The sequence below is a fragment of the Microcebus murinus genome, chromosome 9 (assembly GCF_040939455.1).
Source record: "Microcebus murinus isolate Inina chromosome 9, M.murinus_Inina_mat1.0, whole genome shotgun sequence".
Taxonomy (NCBI): domain Eukaryota; kingdom Metazoa; phylum Chordata; class Mammalia; order Primates; family Cheirogaleidae; genus Microcebus; species Microcebus murinus.
Genome location: NC_134112.1, coordinates 72,370,009 through 72,389,607, shown reverse-complemented (window position 1 = coordinate 72,389,607; position 19,599 = coordinate 72,370,009). Strand labels below are relative to the sequence as shown.

At 33.6% G+C, this 19,599-nt stretch overlaps 1 protein-coding gene and 1 long non-coding RNA gene across 2 annotated transcripts in view; one reads left to right on the top strand and one right to left on the bottom strand.

Annotated features, from left to right (window-relative positions):
* Positions 1 to 8,651: 8,651 nt before the first annotated feature.
* LSM8 (LSM8 homolog, U6 small nuclear RNA associated) lies at positions 8,652 to 16,510 on the bottom strand. Its single transcript, XM_012740956.3, has 4 exons — positions 16,352 to 16,510; positions 15,186 to 15,226; positions 12,115 to 12,242; positions 8,652 to 9,594 (listed from the first exon to the last, which is right to left on the bottom strand). Exons 1-4 carry the CDS (start codon positions 16,380 to 16,382, stop codon positions 9,504 to 9,506), a joined length of 291 nt encoding a protein of 96 aa, XP_012596410.1. The 5' UTR covers positions 16,383 to 16,510; the 3' UTR covers positions 8,652 to 9,503.
* Positions 16,511 to 16,575: 65 nt separating this feature from the next.
* Positions 16,576 to 19,599, top strand: part of LOC105858091 (uncharacterized) — a 102,302-nt gene continuing 99,278 nt past the window's right edge. The window contains exon 1 of the long non-coding RNA XR_012921023.1: positions 16,576 to 16,668. This is a non-coding gene — a long non-coding RNA (uncharacterized LOC105858091). The remainder of the gene's footprint in view (positions 16,669 to 19,599) is intronic.

Below are 19,599 nucleotides of genomic sequence, written 5' to 3'. Positions count from 1 at the left end.
TAGAACTTATTAATGTTTAATGCAAGATAATAAACATAATTAGGACTCTTGGTTGTGCATTATAAAATATATCACAAAGTAGTTATGTGAAGCAATTTTTTGGCTCATGTAACTGAAAAGTCTAGGAGTCAGATCTTCAGGCATGGCTGAATCCAGCTGCTCGAATGATGTTATCAGGCCCAGATGTCTCTTCATTGCTTGCTTCTGCTTTCCTGAGTTGGCATTATCCAGGTGATTCTTTCTACATGCTCCCTGGCAGCTCCAGGCTTGCACATGCCTAGCTTTAAGCTTCTCTCCTCTTCTTTAATATAAAAGAAATTCTGCTAGATGATCTTTGCCTTTCAGTTCAAAATTCTCTGACGTATAAAGTAACTCAAAACAACTGCTAACAGTTTTATAATATCTTCTCCTGCCTCAATAAGATAAATGTTATTTGCAGTTGAGTATTGCATATTAAACATTCATTAAAGGTTTATTCTTACAGTTACTTTAAACTTGCCCTCTGCATTTTTCATAACTCTTTTCTTTATGAGTGATATAAGCAAAACAATAATCTAGCACAAGTTGAAGTATCACAAATTCTAAGTCAATTGTTACCAAATTACTAAGATTTTAATGCAACTTAGAGACCAATATGAGTATATATGTGAAAAGTGTTTGCAGAGTGTTAAAGGGAAATTTTGCTCAGTAATTGCCAATCGAATGTCAAGGTTTGGAAACTTCCTTTCTCATAAGAAATAGATAGCAACTGGGATGGGGGAAATGTACATTAACAATTGCAGACCTCAGTTTGTTCCGTTAAAATCTTGGTTGCCTTGGAAATAGATTGTTACAATAGAACGGTATAAATTCAAATACTTAAGGAATAAACTACTGGAAAGTAAATTGTGCTTTATTAAGTAATAAAACTTGAATTTCAAGGAATGATAAGATATAAGTAAACATATATGGCAGTTTATCTTTAATTATTATGTAAAAATTCATTAATGATTTGATAATTAAATGGTCCTGAGATTGTTAACCATGCTCTCTTCATTTAAATAGGTGGTGTAAACATAAATGAAAATGTTAAAGTAATTTAACTTGAGAGAAACCAGTAATTTTTAGTTTGGGTGGTAATAATAACATTACAAACCATAAAGATGTCATATGAATGTTGCTCTGGAAAACCAATATTAAAACTTTCTCAAAGATGCTATGTAGGGCTGATAAGTTTTTCAATTAAAGAACCAATTAAAGCTGCAGCATTAATAGTCTTCAGGTTCACTCAGTTCTGCCTCGAGAGACCTCCAGAGCAGACATTTATGATTCATTTCATGGCTATGAAACCATTACTACCTCCAAGGGCTGTGCAATGCTAATATAGTGTGCGCTTGGATACTGAATCCTCCTGTGGCTACTAGACTTCTTTCTTTACACTATGATTCAATGTGATTATACACTATGATTCAATGTGATTAGTTTAGATTGTTTATATTTGGCATTTAGAAAGATATATTAGGAGATATTAAGATACCTGTTGAAAGATATTAAGATACGTGGGCTCACTTAAAGCTATTGATTAGATTTTCATTACTTATCTCTGTTGGCACTTAGGAAGGCATTTCCGGATAATTGTCTTGGGTATGGCAGGTTATTAGTTCTCTCATCTGTAATTTGGACTCTGCTGTCTGACTAAAATATCCAGTCCTTTGTTAAGTTCTTATCTCTCATCACTTGCCCCAAACCAAAAGCACAATGCCTACACATTTATTATAATTAAAATTGCTATATCAACCTATTTGCCAATCAGTTAAGCCTAGTATTGATCTTAAACTTTCTCTAGGTATCTTTTCTATGGGCTCTCATATCACCCAATACATACCTTCATTGTGTCAGTGTTTACTTGGTGGGGAGTTGGTCTTAACCTAGACTTGAGTTTCTGAAAGGCAAAGACTGGTATCTTATTAATCGTTGGTTCCACCTAAGTTCCCTGCACTTAGTAGCACAGTGTCTGGCATTTGGTGCCTCTTATTGTTTGTTGGACAGATGGTTGCAAAGTTTTAGTTGTTTTCCTTCCTTAGCACCAACTTTAAATGTTAGGATCACCATTCCAAAATATTATAATTTCTATAAATGCATATATATATATATATATACACATATATATATATATCTTTTGAAACTCTGTACTTCCAACCTGTATCACATCTGAAAATCTGAACTGAAATTTGTCAGCTCACAGTTTGATTACTGCAGTAGCTTCCTAACTTGCAATAATCTGCCTCCAGTTTCTCCCTCAACCTACTAGTTCTGTTCAATACCCCAGAATTAATTTTCCTCTAACATCTCTTACATGTTTAGTCCCACAAACAAAAGCATGTTGCTGCTCTAAGAATAAGGTATTAATTTTGCACTAGTATTAAAGACTATATTTTCCCTTCTTTTCTCATAATTTTCAAGAAAAAATTTATCTAGACAGTGAGCGGGAGTCCCTAAGACCATACTGAGTTTTGATGATATGCTTGGATTCCCAAGATTCAGGAAAGCTGCTATGCTCCCAGTTACAGTTGATTATAGATATTAAAATCAGCAAGGGGAAAAGATACATAGAGTAAAATCCAGGAAAAACCAGGTACAACCTTCTAGTTGTCCCCTCCCAGTGAAGCTGCACAGACAGCACCTAATTCTCTCAGTAATGATGTCTGACAACACATGCAAAGTGTTCACAACAACAACAGCTCACTCAAGCCAGGGTATTTATCAGGGTTCAGTCACATAGTTATGCAGCTCCCACCTAACTGGCCTTAGCTGCAGAATCTCCAGTCCCCCAGAGCTTAAACTGATACAGACATACAAAAGCCCTTTTATTGGGCAAGATATTCTAAGGGCTCGGAGGTTTTCTCTCAGGCAAGGATGTGTACTTTCTTTGGAATCCATAAGATTTAAGCCCTTATGGTAGAGAAAGGTCAAGTCTACTCTTTGTTACTCAACTTATTATTCAACCACATCTTGCTCATTCCTGCCTTCTTATCTACCAATTGAAATTTCCCTAACCATTTAGGCAATTCCTTACTATCCTAAGGGCACAGCAAAAGTCCATCCACTTCCATGTAGACTCTCATTCATGCACTCCCACATCTCTACACATGGAAGTATTTGCACTCTGCCATGCATTGGACACTTTTACATACTGTCTTCAAATACCATTTTACGGGGCATGTCATCTCTGTTATGGTGGTCATGCAGTAAATAATTCAAGAAATGAAGTATTACTGGTAAATTGCTCAGGTTTATTATTCATTCTTTAATAAAGAATTTCATTTGCCCTAAATTATCCTTCCAATCTTCATAGGATAGTTTTAAAATACAAAATTAAATATGTAAGTTCGTATCCTTTCTTCATTTCAGATTTTTAGCATATTCCCATTTTGCCATTTATCTTTTCACACTAAAATGATCTAACCTTTTTATGATTTTAATCACTTTGACTTTAGTTGCTTTTTTTCTGTACTTTCTATCTAGCTCTGGTGGTTTTTTTTATTTAATGTGATCAAAACACCACATTACCTTTTGAACAAAGGAAAGATACTGCCATTTCCAATAAACTTTTAGTTCCTTCCAGAATTTTACTAGTTTTTCTCTTTTTTCCATCAAAGAACTTTATCAGGGAATGCTGTTAATTACTTTTGAGTACTTTTCCTAGGCCACAGTAACTTGGAGTCCATTCAATATTAGGATAAATGTTAGCTATTATTAATATTGACAAGTTAATATGTTCCAGGCAATGTACTAAGTGCTTATTATCTTAATCTTAAGAACATAAGGAGGCAAATACTATTGTCTCATTTTCATTGGAGCAACAAGACATGGGAAGATGGATATGCCAAAACTCCTATACAAGCTAAGCCTGACCCAGAGCCTGTGCTCTTCACTGCCATGCTGCACTGGCATAGCCTAACACTGTAATTAGCAATTCTTTTTAAAAATCATACCTCCTATGCATCTGAATTGAAGTGTCTCAGCCCTTTTCTGTACAAATACAAAAATGTTTACCCAAATCAGATTGAGAGATTTAAATATTTAAGATAAAATTTTATATTTTAAAATAAATAAAATTTTAAAAACTTAACTTTTAACTATCATTTAGACCTCTTTCAGGACATTTATTTTAAAATGCTATACAAGCCATAGTGTGGCATTTTCTAGCAACTTGTATCAGTTAATGAGTTTTCTAGACTGTAATTTATTATAATCTATTATAATTATATCTATATATTTTATCTTTATATTATATCTATATATATTATATCTATTATATTATAATCTATTATAATTATAATCTATAATTTATTATAATCTAATTAGATTATATATTATATATATATATGCATTTTCTTGATATGAGGCAAATTAGGTGAAACACAAAATATCTTGTGCATATTTTCATATATCAAACAGAAACACATTATCCCTCTGCCTGTTCCCCTTCCCCAACATACACACTAGTCTTTAATATATGATACAATGTGTTGTATCCCCTAGAGATGTCTCCCACCCACCCACCCCTACTCGTGGATTTTCTAATATATTTAAAATGTAATTTTACAATTTGGTACAATTTTAATTATATGGCATTTGTAAAGCCAATATATGTTAGGAAAAGAAAACTAAAACCAAAATGTTTATAGTATAATTGAATGTTATCCTAATGAGAAAGAACAATGATAGAATCTTGATATAAGCTGTAGCAATACTTGATCTTTGCCACTTCCGGAAAGTAATACTCTATAAAATAAAAAGATTCTTTAAAAAAAAAAGAAACATATAGATGGAAGTTGAAGGGCACAACAAAATACTAACACAAAAACTAGTTTTTAAAAAAATTATTAATGCTAAAACCAAGAAGAGATCTGAAAAATGTATTGAAGAATAGTTCTTAGCACCTCCATTTCCCACATGATGCCCATGGGCAGCAGATGGCATACTGTTAATTAATGATAGAAAACTCTTCTAGCAAAGTTCTATTTTGTCTTTATCCTTAGAATTATGCAACCTACACAGACTTAGCAATATCAAAACAGAAAAATAGATAGGAAAAATGATTTATATAAATTATATCCATTAAAAAAGATCATTTCTAGTTTTTCTGCATGAATCCAGATCCCATAAACTATATCCTAGAATACTAAAAGAAGCTGATGAAATAACTCATGACCTTGGACGGTAGATCTTTGAGTCAATATGATTTGGTTGAGGTAGATATAGATAGATACAAGCGTCACAAAGACAAGAATTTATTAATATTGTTCTCTGGTACATCCACGTCAGCTACAGTGCCTGGAATGTATTAACTGTTTGACAAATGTCCCTGACAAAATTCCAAAATCTATTTTTAAAGTTTATTGACACGAAGAAAAGGAAGCAGTGACCACTAGGAAGCAGCATCGATTCACAAAGACTAATTGAGTCCAGGTCACGTAGTTTCCCACTGTAGAGAGGAATAAAGATCACAGCAAAGCAGTTGACCAAATTTCACACAAATGATTCCTGTAAACAGGACAAAGCATAAATACTAGATATCTCGCAATTAAATGAATTTATTGCTGGTTGAATGAGAGCACTATGCCATTTAATGGATCAATATCAAGCTGAATGGAAATAGGTTTGCCTTGTCAACATTTCAATTTTACATGTAAACAGAAAGCAATTTTATCAAATTTGCTCATAACCTAACAACTGAGATTAAAAGCCCAAGTTAAAAAAAGAAAACTCAAAATAATTTAAATGAGATTTAAAATGATTAAATGAGGTAATAACTGCACAAGTTCAGAATGGAGAGGTTCCTATGTATATATGAAAGACTTCTGAGTTTTCATTTTCAAACTCCATGAGGAATATATGATTGCCATAGAAATAAAATTTATTGTATACTTGTTAAAATAGTGTAAACTCATACATAACTTCCACATAATCTGAATTCTTCAAAATTTACATATTGTGTTTTCCTGTAGAAATATGGTAGTGGGACAGACTGAAAAACTAAGGTGGTAGAAGACTCATGTTTATGACTTTTCCACATTGGGCTTAAATACTAGAATAGCTGTTTACAATTATGGCCTACAAATCATACCAAGTATTTTAAATGCAGTCTAATTTTATTTGTCACAAGGAAGATAGTTATTATTTTTATCTTAAATATAAGGATTCTGTGGGATCACTAGAAACTCATCTCAGCACATGGCAAGTGCTAGGTCTTTTAATAATCCCAACACGATTTCCTTTGTTGTTTGGAGACTACTCCTTTTTATCCCAGAACAGAGCTACTGAACCACAGTCAATGAGAGCAGGTCCCAAGAATATTTATAAAGCACCTCCAATAATTATGAAAATGGCCCACATTACAGCTTTGGGAACAGCCTTAGATCGTCTAAGTATTTCTCAGTCAGGCTTCTGGTAGATGCTTGATAGCAGAGATTTTGAGACTATACTTTCTGTTGGCAGGCAGTATTGTATAAGGAGTACAAAGACAAATTGGAACCCTGTTGTTACTAGTGATACCTCTTCTGAGGCACTTAACCCTCCCGATCCTATTTTTCCATATGTAAAATGATCATTTTTGCAAGCACTTAGCATCATGCCTGACACATGACAGACACGCAATAAATGCTACCTACTAATTTTAAAGGTGAAGGGGACAGAATATACTATTAATGTATCACCAGTTAAGGGCTGCTTTATAACTCTAGCTACTAGACAATTTGGTTCACATGGCATTTTGAAGGAACTGTTTACTTTCTGTTCCATACTTATGTGTCTGAGAAAAGTTTTGACATGGTTAAACTATGTTTGCATTAAATACCAATTAAAAGTTTTTATCATACTTAAATCTCACATTAGCTTAAGAGTTCAAAATGATTTTATAAAACTGTTAAGCAGCACATTTAAACAAATATTATCTTTAGTATCTCATTCTTCTGGATTATGATTTGTAATATTTAAGCCAAAATTGTCAGCATGTGAAGCCATTTAACTTATCCAAGTGCATTGTTATTTTAAACTATTATTTTAGATAGTATCTTTTCAGTTAACAAGAAAAAAAATTCAGTCCTTTTTGCAGTTAATTGCCCTTTTTCAATTACTTTAATGAAAATATCTTGACGAGAAACACCTCTTTTGAGTCATTATTAAGCTGGGTTTAGATTGTGCCTGAGTCACAAAGCAGAGGTTATTACAGGTTAAAATTGATTTGAGCTTCTTTATAAATAAGGAACTGATTATAGAATAAAAGTCTCATTAAATATAAAAAACTTGACACTGCATATTAATCTTGTTACCACTCATGGCTACTATGGTTCCCTTATTGGTTCCCAATTCTCATGCAAAAAGAAATCCAATTTGAATTGTGAGCATAAAAAGCCTACCTTGTGCATTCAGGAATAAAGAATTGCATATACCATTTGGTGCATTACCACTCACTTTCCCCATAAACCATTAATAAAGGCAATAATTTATATTTTGGGAATGCTTTTTCCAACATCAACCAGGAAAATCAATCTTTATGAGGTGCCTTAGATTTCAAAGATACCCATTACTGTGAGGGACAGGACTACTGTTTGTGTAGTCTGTTGATGTGTCAAGTATTTTGAGAAAAGATTTGACTCTAGACTTCATTTATACCAATAGAATACATTTCCCTTAGCAATTGAATTACATATATTCTTGATTTTTTAGAATTAGTTTACCAGTTTAAAATACCATTATTTACTAAAATAGAATATTTAGTGGACAGTCCCTAATTAAACTTGCCTAAGTTTGCCTTACACTTTGAATCATTTTCATTTTATTACTAAATTGATTACAACACCTCATACTACAAAAGCCAAGTATTTATGAAGAGCTAATACTAGCTAGCCTCTCTAATCCTCTCAGAGACAGCACAGAACATCAACCAAGTTATTCCAGGGTGGTAAGTACTTGGTAACCAAAGAAAACTGTCTTAATATTTCTTTCCATACAAGGCTTGTTTCTGTGAGTGAGGATATTTTCCTCCCCCAAAACTATATTTAATAAAAGTTTCAAATGTTAAAAAATAGGAATGAAAGCTACTTCTAAACTCTGAAAAGTTCCATTCCAGAATTTATACAAGCTGGCCTTCATCTTTTCTTACTGAACTTATATTGTTTAAGCCAAGGGTCAGCAAGCTATTACCTTCAAATCCACCCCTGCCTGCTTTTATTGGAAGACAGCCATGACTATTCATTTATGTATTAATATTATCTATGGCTGTTTTTGTACTATAACAGAAGATCTGAGTAGCTGTGACAGAGACCACATGGCCTTCAAAGCCTGAAAATATTTACTATTGGGATCTTATAGAAAAAGTTTGCCAACATCTATTTTAAGTACTTTTCATTAAAAAAAAAAAAGACTACTTAAATTTTGTTTGAATTATAAGGACATAAATAATTTTCTATTTTCTTCTCATCACAAAGATATACACTTTGGCCTATATTTGAGTTAATGAGAATTTTTATGGACTAGATTGGATATCTAAACACTATTACAACATAGTTTCTATGAAATCTTTAAAAAACCACCTTTACTTCTGAAATCAGGTTTTTGAAACCAATGAGTTATGGAAAACTGTTGACAATGATAGCAAGTACTGATTGCTTCAAAATAAACTTAGTTTATTTATTCAACATTTATAAACAATAAAAACTCCTTTAATATTAGAAATTCCACAATTCTTCAAAATTAAAAGCTACTATGGCTTTTAAAACTACATGGAGTCAATTTTTTCAGATTATATACTGTCTGTAAAATTCAATATTAATGTGTTCATATTTCTTTCATATCTAACCTAAGGGGCATCCAAAGATTTTAACAATATCCTCTACATCAATCCTACCTTTCTCAGTCATCCTTAATATTCAAGTCTCAATTTTTGGCCCAATCTATTAAAACTTTGACAGTATTTTCCATTTTCTCAACCAGACACATTTTTACGATACCCATGCCTAAGTACTGGGAAGCAACTTTCAAAAGCACTAGCAAACCACTACCAGTGAAGTGGGATAAATACTGATGATTCAGGTTAACAGCAGAAAATGGGATTTACCTTCCTGTGACTTTCTCAAAATCAGGGTAAGAAACATATATATCCTGTACTACTAATGTTATTTGTATGCTTGATTTGTATAGCATACAAATATCTCTTTTACACTAGTTTTCCATAAATATTAAAATATCAGCAAGTACTGATTTTTTTTCTAAGTTTTCAAAATGATTATGAAATTTTCACTCTATTTAATAGAAAAATAAAACCAAGCTGCCAAACTTATGAGTTAGGCAAAAAAAAGTTTCTTCAATAAAATGTAGAAATATTTTAATTTACATATTACAATGAATCAATATAGTCAAAATCCACAATTACATGTTCATAAAAATTCCACACATCATAGTCAGAATAATCAGTTTCTGTACAAAGATTTACAGATGTCCAAGTATGTAGTTTTTCTTCAGTGTGCTACAGAGTTTAGAGGTTCCGCTCGAATATTCCCCAAATCAAGCGCAGAATCTGTCTCTTCATCAATTTCTCCAATGACTGCACTATAATTATTTATGGAGAAAAAAAGTCAGAGTTATAACAGCTGTATTTCTGAAATAAATCTGCATGTGTTCCAAAAATCTTACTAATCAAATCAAAACACTTCGTAGCATTCTTCCAAAACATAAAACTGAGAGAGCATAGTAAAAAGAACTACTTAAGGTAAAAAGCAAATATTTGCATGAGTTGGTGAATTATATATTTAAGTCATAAAACTCAAGAAGAAATAATTTGAAGAAACATTATTACAGGAACCACTATTAAGGGACAGATTGCATAAAGTGATTGAATCATGAGTCTTTAAAGGAAAAGACACATATGGGATAGGTATGGTATAAAAACTCAAAACTTCCAAATCCTATAATTCTAATTCAATTCTGGGACTGTACTGAAGAAAAAAAATTGCTACTGAAATAATCAGCAAATATAAGTATCAATTATTTGAGTAATCTTGAACTATATCCATAAGTGATATATTAATATACCTACTAGTTTCCTTTTTAAGATTTTTCAGTTTCCAATTAAATCTAGGACTTTTAAAAAAAGTACAGTTCTTCGTATACAAAGATAATAGTAGCAATAGGTACTTTAGTATCTAACAAATAATTTTTGATACTGACTGGCTAGGGTTAAAGTCAGGAAACTATTCCTTGTTCAACACTAACATAACTTCTATAACATTAAATTCATTAATACCATGTGAGGTAACCAACTTGATATAATCAATGTGAGCACCCAGACCACAGGATGTCTATGAAACATTCTCCCATACAAAATTGTTATTTGTTGAGTTTACATTTGTTTGATTTTAATGAGAGTAAATTCTAACGATGAATATTTATAATATGGAATTTGTCCAATTTTGCTCCGGTAGATTATATTTTCCCAAAACAAAACAAATTAAACCACTCATTCCTTTTCAATATTTAGTATCATTTAAAATCCTTGTACATAGGTAGTAGAATGCTGGTAAGTGTTTAAAAAACAGCTCTCTGGAATAAAATGGGGAGGCTGGTTTGCAGCATTTACTAATATCCATTGGATAAATACTTCCACCATGGCCAATTTCAAATTACTAACAAGACATCAATCAACCAGCTTGCCAAATGCCTGAAAATATGACAATCTGCTTTCATGAGCCAGTATAAGCTGACTCTAGCACACCACTGGGTCTAGGGCAAAGGTTTAAAATTTTTTTTAACTGAAGTTCTAAAAAAAAAAAAATTTTTTTAAAGAAGAAATCTTCTTAAAATCAATTATTATGCATACCAGAACCAATCAATGTTGTTCTGGTCAGGGGACCTGGGCCCTATCTGCTTTGCTTCAGTCTCATTCTTTACAGCTCACCTTATAATGCCACCTAAGAAGTCATCTATGCAAAATATTTTATAAACCCTTGATTTTTTTTCTCACTCACTATCTCGTCCAGGCTGACCTCAAACTCCTGGGCTTAAGTAATCATTCTGCCTCAGCTTTGTGAGTAGCTGGGACTACTTAGTGCATGCCATGCGCCAGGCTTTAAACCCCTAATTTTGATTAAAGCACAAATAATTTATTCATGTAAAGGCAATTTGCTTAACATAAACAACTTAAATAAATAAAGTGTTCCTTCATCTTTTATATTTTGTTACCTTCCAGTCATATTTTGATTCAATACAGTACTCACTAGAGAATTGATTCAAATTCTTCTAGCCTCTATAACTATACTAATACAAGCCACATATAACTATTAAAATTAATTACAACTAAATAAAATTTAAATTTCAGCGCCTCAGTCACACTAGCCACTTTTTAAATACTCAATGGCTAGTGATTACTGTATTGGAAAATGCAGATATACAACATTTCCATCATCACAAAAAGTTCTTTTGGACGGTACTGCTCTATACATTTACAGGCTTTTCTTAAATTGCTACCACTAAAATACTCTCAAATTGGTGTATCAGTGTGTCCCAAGTTAACTGAGGCCACAGGATAAACATGGGACATCTTAAGTAGTCAATATACTAAAAAAAGACAATCAGCAATGGATCAGTCCTTGTTTATAAATACAGCTATATTATAAACCATGAATTACTTAAAATTGTGCAAAGAAGAGATTTCAAATGCATATTCTAGCCTTGGACTCTGGCAATATATTTAAGTTCTGCTGAAATTCAGGGTATTTGGAAGACCATTTTAGGAAGCCTCTCTAATGAAGTATTTGGTATGAGACAGGGCCCTTTCTGGACCCTGTCCAGGACATCTAACTATCAGAGGTATGGATGGATCTCACGTGAAAGTTTAATTTGTAAAGAGATGGTTTTGGTTGGCACCTAAAGATGTGTTGACATAAAACACATAGAACTGCTTTACTGTAAGCCATGGGTAAGAAAAGCCTAATTCACAAAACAAATGAGTGCATGATTCCACTAACTTTGTATGGTTGATATAGTATATTTTGGGAAAAACATCTACATAAAGCAGAGAAGTACACCAGTAGTATAATTTTAACTTGCCTTAAATAGACATAATCTACTTACACGTTGTCACCTCTTACGATGTACAATCCTAGTACCACTTGCTCTACTCCCTGTGAAGAGCTGAATACTCGTTCATGGCTTTCATCCAAAATCAGATTAATGGTCTGGTCAAAACCTTTCAGTGTTCCCTGTAAAGAAAACATCCAAGGGCAAAAGGGAAATATTTGGGTTTACCTGAATGTGTAAATTCAACCTTACAACCATTTTAGTTGTCAGGTACTCCAACGGAAGTACCGATTTTAAATACAACTCCACTCTCAAATAAAATGCCTTCTTTATAACCGACGGTATTCCAGGGCACAAAACCTACCTGTTGGTTGTTTAAAGGAGGGAAAAAAACCTATACCACATATCTGACTAGTATGTAGAGTTGTTGAGAGTTACAAAGAGCATCTATGTATACTAGTGTGAGTATTTCCAAGTATCATAAAAGCTCTTGTCATCCAGGAGCTAACATTCTAAGGACATAAAATAAAAGAAGGGAAATTTAAGGGAAAATGATATATAAACAAGGAGAAACCCTACATACCAACTATAGCAATGTAACACTTTCACTGCATGCTATTATATATACTAGTACTAGGCAGTTTGTTAGATATACTGCACATGTTATCACAACTAATCTCTACCCTTCAAGATAATACAATAATTATCCCCATTTCAAAGAAGAAAAACTAAGGAGCAGAGAATTTCTCTCATGGTCTCATGAAAAGTGAACAGCAGAGTCAGGATTTAAACCACAAAACGCCAGACTACTGAATTACTACATTATACTATTAACACTATAAACAAGTAAATATAATTTGCCATTTTTCGAAGATTCCAATTAGTACCATAAATACATAAAAACTTCAACTGGGGGCCGGGCGCTGTGGCTCACGCCTGTAATCCTAGCTCTTGGGAGGCCGAGGCGGGCGGATTGCTCAAGGTCAGGAGCTCAAAACCAGCCTGAGCAAGAGCGAGACCCCGTCTCTACTATAAATAGAAAGAAATTAATTGGCCAACTGATATATATATAAAAAAATTAGCCGGGCATGGTGGCACATGCCTGTAGTCCCAGCTACCCGGGAGGCTGAGGCAGAAGGATCACTGGAGCCCAGGAGTTTGAGGTTGCTGTGAGCTAGGCTGACGCCACGGCACTCACTCTAGCCTGGGCAACAAAGCGAGACTCTGTCTCAAAAAAAAAAAAAAAAAAAAAAACTTCAACTGGTAGTTACAGATAATACTTAATGAGTACTTACTAGTTGCCAGTATTCTGTTTCTCACATGTGTTTATTATTTAATGTGTATCACAGGTATTTATTATTTAATTCTCCCAATAACACAGGAAGGTAGATGCAAATATGACTGTAACAATTAGAAACAGAACTTGAAAAAAAATAATCAGCAAAAGTTTTATGAAAGCACCTTGGTTTTGAATAAAGGAAGACATGGGCCTTGCATAACATGGTAACTCAGGTTCTATGCAAGTTTCTGAAGAAACAGCAGCATATATTGCTTTGGGCTGGTTAAATGTCTCAAGATTACTGTTAAACTATTTAATGTACTGAAAATCAAAATATATAAAATCAGAATGAAATAAATAGAAACCCAGAACCCAAAATTAGGAAGAGAAACAAAATATGGATCATTTACTATACTTGTAAACAAATGGGTGTTACCATAAACATCCATACATACCCTCTTGGCTTCATTTTACACATAACTATTTCATCAAGTAAACTTTGTCAAAGAAACACAGAACTATTGAACTTTAGTACTCAAGATACTCTTTTTACATCGCTTTCTTTCTCTATAAAATTAAAAATAATTCTCCAGTTTACTATCTATCCTCTTAATGAAAACAAGAAAATGTAAACTTAAGGTTTATACAAAATAAAAAATTATTTGCAAATATCTGTTAAGAGCAATAGGCTTCCTGAAGTGTTAAGATTAAAATATTTCAAACTGCCCATATTTGACAAAATAAAATGTGAGGTACCTAAAAAAAAACCATTGCTTCTTTAATTAAGAAAGAAACAAGGTAACTGGCTTTGGTTTTAGAGTCAAACTCAATTTGAATTTTAGTTTGGTTCTGCCACTTGTTATCCTTGTGACTCTAGGAAAGTGACTCACTTTCTCTGAACTTGGTTCCCAACACAGAATATAGGGGTAATTCTTCACAAGGTTGTACTATAGATTAAATAATATAACACAAATGTGCCTAGTATATGATATACATTTAATAACTTTGACTAATAATAGTCATTAACAACCCAGTGGGGAAAATATCACAAACAAGGATTAAAAAGAAAACAAACAAAATTGAAACTGCAGAATGGAATGATAAGGGATTAAATTATCTTAAGACATTAGGTAAGGTTAGAAAAGAAGAGAAAGTTTAGCAGCCTTAAAACTTTTTTAAAAGCAATCACAATAAAAATTATAAATGAAGAAATAAACAAGTAGCCAAAAACATGAGATAAATTCCTCAGATCAAATTCAAAATACAAATATCAGCCATAGGAGGTTTTATCTTTGTTGTAGAGGTAAATTAGCAACTGAGAAATGCCTTTAAAGGAGGTCAATGATATATATAAATTTAGAGTCAATCATCATCAAATGTCCTACTGAAAACATAAGTCATTAAACCTTAAAATAGTCAAAGAATATTAAGACCATACAAGCCTTAAACACTCATATATATGTAGTATCTACATCATAAAAAAGTTTCTAAGTATACAAAAATTTTCAAAAAATTATGATTCATGTGGCAAATGTCAGGGCACTGAAAGGGGAAGAAAATAAAAAATGGAAGAGTAAGATAAATACGTTTGAAATACAGACCTGCAGACTTGACTAAGAGCTCTCTAAGGGCAGAACCTATTATTCTAGCTCTTAGAAGCCTTTGAAGTGACAAATTTATTAATGAAGAAAATACAGATTGGCAGCAAAGCAGTAAGAGCTGAATCATAATAAAACTGCAATACAGGTACTGTGGTGCCTAGGCATTAGAGAACTTAGATTCGACATAAAAATTTATAAACAACAAGGCTACAAGAAAGCAGAGAATGAAAATGCCAAAGACTTACCACAATCATTCTCCCATCAGAAGTAATAACAGCAACAGTTCCTGATAATTGAATCAAGGAAAATATTTCTTAGAGAATGTGAACTGAAAATTTAGACTCTGGTAAGGGAATGAGTTGAAAGTAAGTGACAGAATTATGGTAAAAGTAATCAACGCAGCCACTACATTCCCGGCATAAAAACTGTTTCTAACTACTTCGTCCTTGTGATAATTACACAATTAAAAAATGAAAAAGAAAGATAAAGGAAGTCTTTCTGTATGTGATCAGTGTAACCTGTCTCAAACAGCTTGGATTTTTGGAACTTTTTTTTAAACTAGGAGTGTTGACGGTCTATGACTTTGGGCAAGATATTTCCCCCATTCTTGACCCCATTTCTGTATTTCTAAAATGAAAACTGGATAAATGCTATCAATGTTGGATAATTTCAGGCACGTTAACACAGTTTCAGGACCTGGCTTCTAGAATTCAAAATAAAAAAACCTATAATCAATGTCACAAGGTACCAATAACGCTTGCATAATTTAAAGCTTTCGGTATTTAATTTTTGTTCCCGATTTGTACATAAAAACAATGTAGTGTTTTTGTCCTGAGGCTTTAAAACGGTAACATTTGTACTTTAAAACTCCACGTGGGTTTTTATGTTACTTGCCCCTCACTATAACCCATTACCACAGCAAGCATTATTTTCATTCTATCAACACGTTGAGACTTCAAGTAGTAAAGGGCAGAAATTCAATTTGTGAAACATCTTTAAAGTTTTTGCTATCCTTGAACAATGAACAAAGCCTGTGAATAAAACAAGTACACAGATTTACAGAACCACTGTCGCCACTATGGCAATTGTTCATCTTATAGCCAAAATTGAACACAGAGGCCCTTGGGAAATAGTAAAAATGAATCATGAGCATATTTTTTCATAGAGAGTAAAGTTCGGAATAATTACACTGGGTTCTTACTTTTATTTTTTCAGGATAAAATTAAGGAGCCTTGAACCCGGACTGGCTGCTCCCAGGTCCTCCTCCCCTCACCCGCTCCCGGATCCCGCCGTGATCGGTCGTCCCAACGGCCCACCGAGCCCGGCCTCTCCCGCACCCGTCCCGCTCCAGGGCGGACGCCAGCCTTGCCGCTGCCCCGGCTAACGCCCGCGCCGGCCAGCCGGAGGATACGGTTGATGTAGTTCTCCAGGGCGGACGTCATGCTGCTCGGCCCGGCAAATCCGGGTAACACAAGAACCAGCTACAAGTAGAGCTGAAAGGGCCCGCCAGAAACACACAGACGCTCGCGCCTGTTGGCGGCAGCAATCATCGCGAGAGTTGCCGCACCACAGTGAGTCGGAAATAGAGAAGAACGGGCCAACCGAGCAGAAGCAGCGACTCGGTGACGAGTGAGTGCGCGTGCGCACTGTTATTCTGGGCGGGGAATCTGGCAGCCGCGAGGGACAAAGACCAGTAAGAGACGGAGGAAAGGAAGAAGCTTCCTGAAGGTGGAGTAGGAGGGAGAAGTTGGAAGGGCGACTTTCTTAGCCAAGTGAAAGGCAGTGTGGTAGAAGTTAACGAGGGAAAATGTTGCGAAAAGACAGGGCAGGTAGAAAGAAATGGAGTAGTGTTTTCATTATGAGTAGAGGAGAAGAGAGATGAGTGCTGTTTTAGTATGAAATGTAGGTGCGGGCAGAGGAATCTTTTTTTTGTGCAGCACGTGACGAAAATAAAACCAAAAAGAAGGTAAATGGGGAGGAACAAAGGTTGTGTTGTAACCACACGGTGTATGACCGTGGAGAATTCAACTGAAAAGCATGTTCGTGTATTCTGTATTTGTTTCTAAAAGTGCTCCAAAGTGGAGGGCATTGTTACTTCTTTAAGAAGTTGAAGCCGAAAATCTTGGGAATAAGCACCAAATTGGGTTCTAATCTTGGCCCTGCTAAAAAAATTGTCCTTACACAAAAGTCATTTATACTCTTCTGGGCCTCAGTCTCCTTAACTTCTGTTACAACTCTCATTTTGGATTTTTCCGGATATCCAAACAGCACTAGAAAACGTCACAGTTCCTCATTTTACTGTGGTGGCCTAACTTAAAAAGGCTTAAAGTTAGAGATTTATGCACAAAACACAATCAGGAGCGATTTCCTTTTTTTTTTTTTTACAAAATATCTTTATAATTTCAGTTAGGCTTGTAATTTCTTAGGTAAAAAATTATGGCTTTGAAAAAACTTGCAGTGTCAGCAGTTTTCCTCTGAAAAGTGAAGAATCTCTTTTCATTAGAGAATACTCACAAAACTACCTACAAGATAACTCCCAAAAGGTTAATATTTTATATAGTGAAACTTGTTCTGACCTATTTGAAACCACAAACAGGAATTAGGTTGTGAGTGCCCTGTATTTTCTGGGAAGCAAATAAAAGTATCTTCCATAGATGAAAAAATAAATATGTGATTTGCAGATTTTCGGTGTTGCCCCAAAAGAAAACTAAGTGCTAATTAATGATCAGCGAGGTACTGTTAATAAGGAGTTAAAAACAAAAAAAACACCTGTGTGCCACCTTTTTAGAATGGTCTATATAGTTTTTCATCCCTTAGAGTGTGCTTGTTTTGAAAATATTTGTTGGTGTGACATTATGTGGTAATTTATATAACTGATTTCATCATAAATACGTTACAAGTATGTACTTATATAGTTTCCCTTAAATTAATATGTTAGGTAAATAGCAGATATGTAGTGGTTATGGAGCATCACAAAATCTCTTTGGTCTGAAAATATTTTTACGTGTGACTTAAAAACTGCTATATTTTCTCTAGTCCCTAAGGATCACAGATATAGAGAGAAACCCCATGGATAAAGAAAATTTCATTTATTAAGACAAAAAATAAGTTACATCTGGATGCAAACATACATATGTGATTTATCTAATTAGCGTGTGATCTTTGGAGTACATGAACATAGTTTAGCATTTCATAAAGAATTAAGTTAAAGCTCCAACAGAGAAAAACGGATATAGATATAGATATACACATATATATAAAAACATCTGACAACTAAAAAATTAAGAAGAGGTACAATGAGACTTTCAGCTTAATACAAATCAAAATCTCTCAAAAGTACTACTTATTTAAATAATATTCTATCACTGATAAAGCATCAACGAAAGTATGCTTGGAAGAGACACTCATTTTATTCCATTACTTCTGAATCTAGATTGTGAGCAGAAAACATCAACCTGAAGGATCAGACTCCTACTAGAATCTGAGGAAACTTGTCGTTTCTCTGTGAATAATTCCTGAAAAACTATCACAATAGTTATTTGAAAATTAAAATAGTATTTTTCACCTAATATGGAAACTTTTATTTACTTCTATTTTTGACTGATTTATAGTCCTGCAAGTTACAAAGGGTATCAACCAATCAGTAATATGTGTTGAGTAGATCTACATAGGGTTCTCCTAAGCAGAAAAGGATACATTAATATATAAATTGTGGTCTCTCTTTACAAGAAAATTCCTCAATAGTTAACAGAGCTTTACTTATAAAGGTGATGTAATTAGTGCATTGAAAAAATATCTCAAATTATAAATAAAAGTAATTGTATGGAAATCTTAGTTTATTTAACACCATAGATTACAAAGTGCTTTTCATATATTTAATTTAGTATAATAAAGACAGGTATTTTTAATTCCATTTCTTAAGGGATGGAAAAAAATATAACCGACTTGTTCATTGAAAAGTAGTTTAGGATCATGATGGAGAACATTGACTCAGGAACTGTCTGGATTTTGATTCTGTATGACTTTAAGCAAATTAATTAACCTTCTATGCCTCTGTTTCCCCATCTGTAAAATGGAGAAAACAATGGTATTTACCTCATCAGCTTTTGGGGAACTAAAAGTAATTCTTATAGAGCATAGCATATAATAAGCACTCAATAAACATTAGTTGTTGTTATTCAAGAACATAGTCTACATCATAGGTAACCTTTTCTTAGTCACAAAGCTCATTCCAATACAATATTTTGTTCAGTGCATTTTTTATGATCAAATTGGGCTGTACACATTTTAAGTGTTTAAGGAAGGGGAATATGGATATGAGTTAGAATCTTGGAAGATTTCACAAAAAAGGTAAGACCTAAATTGGGGCTTGAGAAAAAGTACACAAACACTTTTGGGAAATAACCTAACATTAATATATGGTGGAGGTAGGAACTGAAGATAATAAGGCTAGGAAGAGTCCAGGTGTATCTGATTTGTAGCAGTAAAAATGAAAAGGCAGAAACAATATCATTAAAAGAGGTTAAGAAATTAACCTCTGCAATTGTGAGGCAGATATCAAATCCTGGGTGGCATAGTATTAATAGTAGTGGTTAGTGAATCAAAAGGATAGGAAGAGTAGGGAAACGCAGGAAAAGATACAACTGCTTGTATAAAAGT